The sequence below is a fragment of the Haliaeetus leucocephalus genome, unplaced genomic scaffold (genome assembly GCF_000737465.1).
Source record: "Haliaeetus leucocephalus isolate CR32 unplaced genomic scaffold, Haliaeetus_leucocephalus-4.0 Scaffold157, whole genome shotgun sequence".
NCBI classification, from domain to species: Eukaryota; Metazoa; Chordata; class Aves; order Accipitriformes; family Accipitridae; genus Haliaeetus; species Haliaeetus leucocephalus.
Genome location: NW_010972593.1, coordinates 409159 through 416015, shown reverse-complemented (window position 1 = coordinate 416015; position 6857 = coordinate 409159). Strand labels below are relative to the sequence as shown.

General features: G+C 45.7%; 1 protein-coding gene across 2 annotated transcripts; it reads left to right on the top strand.

The window, feature by feature from the left end:
* Positions 1-212: 212 nt before the first annotated feature.
* Positions 213-6569, top strand: F2RL3 (coagulation factor II (thrombin) receptor-like 3). Of its 2 annotated transcripts, XM_010562195.1 has the most exons (4): positions 213-340; positions 1147-1564; positions 2229-3202; positions 5738-6569. In XM_010562195.1, exons 2-4 carry the CDS (start codon positions 1474-1476, stop codon positions 5840-5842), a joined length of 1170 nt encoding a protein of 389 aa, XP_010560497.1. In that variant the 5' UTR covers positions 213-340; positions 1147-1473; the 3' UTR covers positions 5843-6569. The 2 variants fall into 2 exon arrangements, with proteins under 2 accessions (XP_010560497.1, XP_010560496.1); XM_010562194.1 differs by lacking the exon at positions 213-340 and having other exon boundaries at positions 813-1564.
* The last annotated feature ends 288 nt before the right edge of the window (positions 6570-6857 follow it).

Here is a 6857-nt window from a genome sequence, read left to right as displayed (position 1 = left end):
ACTGCCCAGACTCCAGCTTCTGTCTTTACTCCCTTGCAGAGCCAGGCAGGGGACTGGAGAGCAAAAGCCTAAAAACCAGCAACCTCTCAAGCTCTGCCCCACTGGCCTACCCACTTGATGACCACTGGGAAGTGTTCGAGCTGGGGCTCTTACACAGGTCTTGGGAGAGGATTTGGGACTTTCCCAGCAATGCAGTGCAAGGCAGAGCACAGAAGGAACTCACACTCTCGAGGAGTTAGAGAAGGGGGGACCAAGCAGCAAAGGATCTTAAAGGTTCAGGGAACGTCTGCCAGTCCCTCTTACACCATTACGCGAGTCCTCTTCCCCATACAACCAGCAGGTACATGGCAGCGGCATGCCGCTCCTCCAGGCTATTAGCTAACCCAGAGCGCTCAACCCTCTTGTGGGTTTACTGGGTGGAGACTGCACATCTCTGGAAAAACACAGCTCTTCTTGGGCAAGAGTAACTGAAATCCACCATTATCTACCCAACAGCAGAGACTTCCTGTGCACCCTTGTCAGGCCCCTTTCCTGCTGGATGGAGCTGCTGTCCCTGTTCCTGGTAGTTTATCAGAGGAAGCACAGTGTCTCCCTAAAGCCGTGAGACCCTGCCACTTATCGTTTGTATGTTACGGCATCCCAAGGCTGGTGCTAGTGCTGATTCTTTCAAAAGCAAATAGCTCTGACCCACAGGACTTTTGATCAACCTCTGCAGTGAGATCAAGAAAGAAGGTGCAGGACCTTTGTCCCCTCTTTAGCCAGGTAGCAGGAGCAGAAATTAAAAAAACAGGAGAACTCTGAAAGGCCCAGCCTGATCTGGGGGCTGCAGGGCAGACACTAAAAACCTTGAATTGCCACAACATGAGGCTGCAAGAGCCCTGTGTAAGCCCTGGGAGCTGGAGAGGTTTGTCTGGATCTGCAGCTCTCCTGCACTTCATTTGTTTCTGTGAGGGGATGATATCTTCGCAATTTGCACTACCAGAAAGCATCTTGAATCAGGGTGTGGGGAAAGACCTTGAATCTCACACAGAGCCACCTGGGTCTCTCTTGGGTGGAAGGATGTTTGATGTAGGAGGTCAGAAGTTCAGTTTACACTCTAAACCAAATTCAGACTGCATCAAATCTGACCACATTTGTTATTTCCAGGAATATTCTGGAGCAGGAAGAAGGTCCAAATGAGTCACTCGAGCCATCGTCTAGCTCTGACAATGAAGTACGGCCCCAATATACTGCAGATCTGGACGCGTATGCCCCTCCCAGTCCTGCGTCCAATACTGGTGCTAAGTCTCTGCTTGGTCAACACACACTTGTGCATCTCGTGACAGCCCCCCATACGCCTCATCCTTTATGGGAAAAGCCTGGTGCTTCCGTGAGTTAAGGACTAACAGAAGGAAATGCATAAGCAGGGTCACTAGCACTGCCTTTCCCACACAGCTCTGAGCACAGTAGTGCATTATTGGATCCTGCATCAGAATGGAGACCCTCAGGAGTGGACGGCTGTCACACAGGCTTATGCTGTGCTGTGCCTTTTGGGGACTCTGCCTGGCCTCTCCAGACTACGATGGTGAGTGTGTATCTTTGGGGGAAAAATTGCTGCTTCTTAAAGTACTGGATACCCAGTACCTTTATAAGACCCCTGAAAACTCTTTTTTTTTAAAGCTATCACATAGGAGCCACTCTAATTGAGATTCATGCATACTGTAGTTGAAGCAGGAGATGAGAGAAGGGGATACAGAAGAGAAAGAAACTGGGGTGGAAGAAACTAGAAAGAGAAAGAAAAATTAGAGGAGAAGTAAAACAGAGAGCACTTGAAACCAAAATCTTTAGCTAAAAGTTAGACTCCCACAGCCATCACTTTAATCTGGAGTGGCCCCAGGTCTTCGGATTCTTTTGAAAGCTGGGCAGAGGAATCGCTCTCTGGTTCCCCAGGCCTGCTGATAGTTGTACAATATAGCAATCATTTGTGAGCTGTGGGAAACCACACGACAGAAGAATTGTGTAAGTTTTCAGTAAGATTGCTGATGGTTATTCCTGCACACCTAATTCTGTTAGCCAACTTTTTCTGCTCATCACACAATAGCATTTTACACAATACTCTCACTTTTAAGGACCCCAACGTAAAATGCAAAACCGTAGCCTTTAGGGTAAACATTATGTATGCAGCCTGCTCTGCAAAGTACAAGGGTAACCACACAAGCAGCAAGTAACAGACTGCATTTATCTGACAGATTACTCTCAGAACAGCACCAACGAGCAAGCGACGACACCAGAGATCACACCGTGTCCCAGAGCCATCCCTGGGGAAAAGACAACCATAAACAACATCACGTACCTGTTGATACACGAGGCCACATGCTCTCAGCTGGGCAGCATGGTCACAGTGCGGCTCATTCCCTGCCTCTACACCCTCGTCTTCCTGGTGGGGCTGCCTTCAAATGGGCTGGCCCTGTGGGTCCTGGCCACCAGGGCTGAGAAGCTGACCTCAACTGTCTTTCTGATGAACTTGGCTGCAGCAGACCTGCTGCTCATGTTGGTGCTGCCCTTCAAGATTTTCTACTATTTCCTGGGCAATAACTGGCCCTTTGGGGAAGGCCTGTGCCGGCTCACCACAGCTTTCTTCTATGGGAACATGTACTGCTCAGTACTGCTGCTCACATGCATCAGTGTTGACCGGTACCTGGCTGTGGTGCATCCTTTCTTTTCACGTTCTTTCCGCACTCCTGCCTTCGCTGCCTGCACCTGCACTGTCATCTGGCTCTGTGCTGCCATCCTCATCCTGCCCCTGACTCTGCAGCAGCAGTCATATCCCCTGTACGGAGTAAACACCACTCTCTGCCACGATGTTCTCCCCAGGCACGAGGATGATGGCTATTACTTCTACTACTTCATCTGCCTGATCGCCTGTGCTTTCCTCGCTCCTCTCGTGGTGATGCTGTTCAGCTACTGCTCAGTATTGCGAGCCCTCCTGGACAGTGGGAAGCGGTACTCCTACTCTATGAAGCTCACAGCTCTCGTGCTGTTCACACTTGTGGCCTTCTACACACCCAGCAACGTTCTGCTCCTTGTTCATTACTCCAGCTATAACTCCAAGCTGTATGGCAACCTGTACATCAGCTACATGGTGAGCCTGGCCATCAGCACTTTTAACAGCTGCGTGGATCCCTTTGTCTACTACTACGTTTCTGAAGACTTCAGGGATAAGGTGAGAAGAAGATTCTTCAGTCACAGAAAACAAAACACCACATCCCTAAAAACCTCCAAGGAAACACTCCCTCAAAAAAGTTCCAAAGATTCACTGGTGTAAGCCTCCATCCCAGCCCCCTGCTCCCAAGGCACTCACAACATACATTGGGGATAAGATGAAGACAACACTGGGATTCCACAAGTTTCATCCAGAGCAGTGAGCAGTATTTACCAGGAAAGAAGTCCTTCCTCCCATCTGAGTAGCTAAAACTGAACAAACCTGGGCCACAGGATTCTGAGAGGTGTGGAGCCCAGACAAGATGCGGAGTGCTGAACACGTATAGATCTGTTACTGGGACACTGCATGCAGCTTCTCATCTGGTCACATATTGCCAGGGATGCTCTTGCTAACATACCTAGGTCTGGTTTTCCTAATACATCTTGCAAGCTGATGATATCTGTGTTCTATTTCTTTTTCTGCTACTGACTTGCTTGCTGTCCTTGAACGCATACTCCCTTCACCTAAAACTGAAAAAGAACAGGCACTTGCAAACCCAAATTTCTAAACATTTAAGAAGTACTAGGAAGTACCTATGTGAAAGGTACTCTCTTGAACTAAAATATTCTGTCAAGAGAATGTAAAGCACTTTTCTAGCAAATACATTCTTGGCTTGATTAGTAAGCAACATCATAGTAATGTCAGCCCATTGTTGGTAACAAGTGTAAAAATCCCATTTACTAATCCCTATTTTTGCAAATGACCCTTGGCATCCCTAATTTCTTTAGGGCAAAGATTGTATTAATGGATTTTTTAAAAAAATTATGTCTCTTGAAGGGAAATATTAAAGAAGGAATTGAGAAAACCCTCGCTCTAGAACTCCACACTTCTTTTGTATAACGTCTTACATAATCAAGAGCTGTCTCTTATGAAACAGGTGACCAAGCTTGCTGCTTATTGGAAGCTGTTGCAAATTCGACAAAATGCAGCCAGCTCATCTCTCAGACACAACTAGGCCATATCCCAGCAAGCAGCAAGGTAGAAAATGAGTGATAAACCTTCTTAGAGTTCCTGAATTCTTTAGTTTTACTGGTACAGACATGACTTCTGTCCTCACCATAACCTATTACCAAACAAACTTACAGCCTACAATGTGAATAAGTAGAGGCAGACAAGATAGTCTTAAAATCAGTTTTTAATAAAATATTTATCAGAATCTAAACCAAACCCTTTTCTGGACTCAGACTTGCTAAGATTTCCGTGAACAAAACAAAAATGGTCATAGAACTGTTTACACGTACATGTATGTGCAGGGGTGAAATGCAGGTGAAAAACTAGAGCCTATCTCCTATAGGTGCAGTACTGCACATGCAGAGGATGTGCCAGCTACTGAACACAGGAGACCTGGTGTAGCCAGGGCTATTGCCACTCAGTCAGAAATAGCAAATACTAAAAAAAAACCCCCAAACCAAACCCCAACCCCAAAACCCAAACTGAGCTGAGGTTTTCTAAATAGATGATTTATTCACAATAATGAAAACCAGGTTATTGTGCATTAAATGTCAATAGTCGACATCAGCAAAGCAAGTACTGTTGTTTCAATGACGTTCTTCAAGCAAGCTGAACATTCTTCTGGTATTTGTTTTCTATTGAGGCTGATTAAGAAAGAGGGAAAGAGGCAAAACCAAAACACTTGAACAAGAAAGAACAAGGGAACTATTGCTTTAAAATAAATACCACGGTAATGATTACTCTGCATAATGTACAGTTACAAATATATAAATATTAATTTCATTGAAAGGATTGCAAGCAAAAATCACTGATAACTAGCACTGCTGCAGCTATTCAGTAACATAACTTGATGTAAGTAGGAATTTCTGTGTCTTACAAACACACTGGCAGTTTCTCATTTTGCAGTGAGGGATCATCACAAAAAAGAAAGGAGAAACATCTCTCTGACAGAGGGAGGCAAATGTCTCTAAGCCAAAACAATTCAAAGCCCAAAGCAGCAGCAGGTCTGCTGTCCTTGCTGGCTTTCCACCACCAAGTTGGACTCTTCCTTGGTGAAAAAAATTAATCCCTTCTCTCCAGACTATGACTGGCTGGTCTTCACAAACTTGGAGCCTGAGTTTCCAGTGCTGAGATGTCCTTGTGTTCTCAGGGATGGGAGCGTGACTGATAAGCTTCAGAGTCAGAACTGGGCCAAAGCCTAAGAATAACATTGAGTCTGATAAGGCTATGCTGTGTCCAGTACTTCTCATGGACCTAGCCCTAAAGAGTTTCTGTATTCCAAGTAGGATGTTGATGAATGGAGGAAAAATAATCTAGGAATTTTTTTTTTCCTAGATAAGAATTAATGATGATTACAAGAAACATGAACAACAAATCTGGGCCAGGGAAAAGCTATGGACAGAGGGACCATCAGCTGGTGTGGAAAAGAGGGCAGAGACCTGCTCCTTTACTCCTGTGATAGGGGAGAAATGGCAACCACAACTGTGTAACTGCAGGTTCCTTTATTCAATTCCTTAAATAAAATTACTTTTTTTATAACTACAGAAAGGAGCTGGTTTGGTGTGGCAAGACTCGGGGGAGGCAGAGGTTGCCAAAAGCAGATGGACTAGAGATTTCCCTGAAAGTGCCAAAGCTGTGAAGGAACACTAAAGGTGAAGTCACACTCCAGGATCCAGAAACCCTGGCACATTACCTCACACGCACTGTCCTGTTCTAACAGTCTCTGTTTAAGGATGCTAAGGCTGCTCTGCCTTTGCCTTCTGAGGGTTCAGGTCTCCCTGGCTTTTCTTCTAGTTGTAAAACAGAAGCAAGACTCCTCTGCCTCAAACAGGTGAGTGCACTGGCATAGAGACCCCACAGAACAAGGACGTGATTGATGGGCTGGCACCACCAGAAGGAATTATTTAGCTGGCAGCAATGGGAGAAGTCTGCACCTTGAATTAGTACATTGCATGTACCAGAGCCTGAGGAAAGTGAAGAAAGTCAGGTTTAATAATTGGCTAAAACTCCCTGCCTACATCTCCTTGTCCCCACTGGTGATGCTGTCTGATTGCCCAAGGATCTATGAGAGGACGAAGCAATATAAAATTACTTCAAATATCTATCCAGAAGCACACAATGGATGAGATAAGGAAACTAAAGCCAGAAAGGGACAGAGGACAGGAAAATCAAGAATCCAGAACATAAGTCCCATCTTCTGCAGAAAGCTAGTCACACAGACATTATCAGGGTGACTAAATGTCTCATTCTCCCAGACTCAAAGTATTAAACAGCTGAGGCTGGAACCAGCAAACAGCAGGGTTTGTATTGTGCAGCTTTGATATTTAGAAAAGAAAAAAACCTCTCTTGTTGCAGCTGACACTAGGTCTGTTATTTACCCAGGGGATAAATATTGACTCAGTCCTGTGTGTGTACACAATAGCCAGTGTCTGCCAGGCCAGTTGCTTACAGGAGATGGAATTTAGTTTAAAGGCATTTATTTACCTGCCAGACAGGAATGCAGCCGCCAGTGCTTCCGCTGTGCTGTGCGGACACAGTGAGGACATGGTCTGTTCATGCACACTGAAGACACGTGGCAAAACCTCTGCTGAGTAGCAGCGGGTACACATGAGCAGAAGCCACGTCAAGATCCTGTGAGGAAAGCTCAGGGCAGCCATGAAGGAAG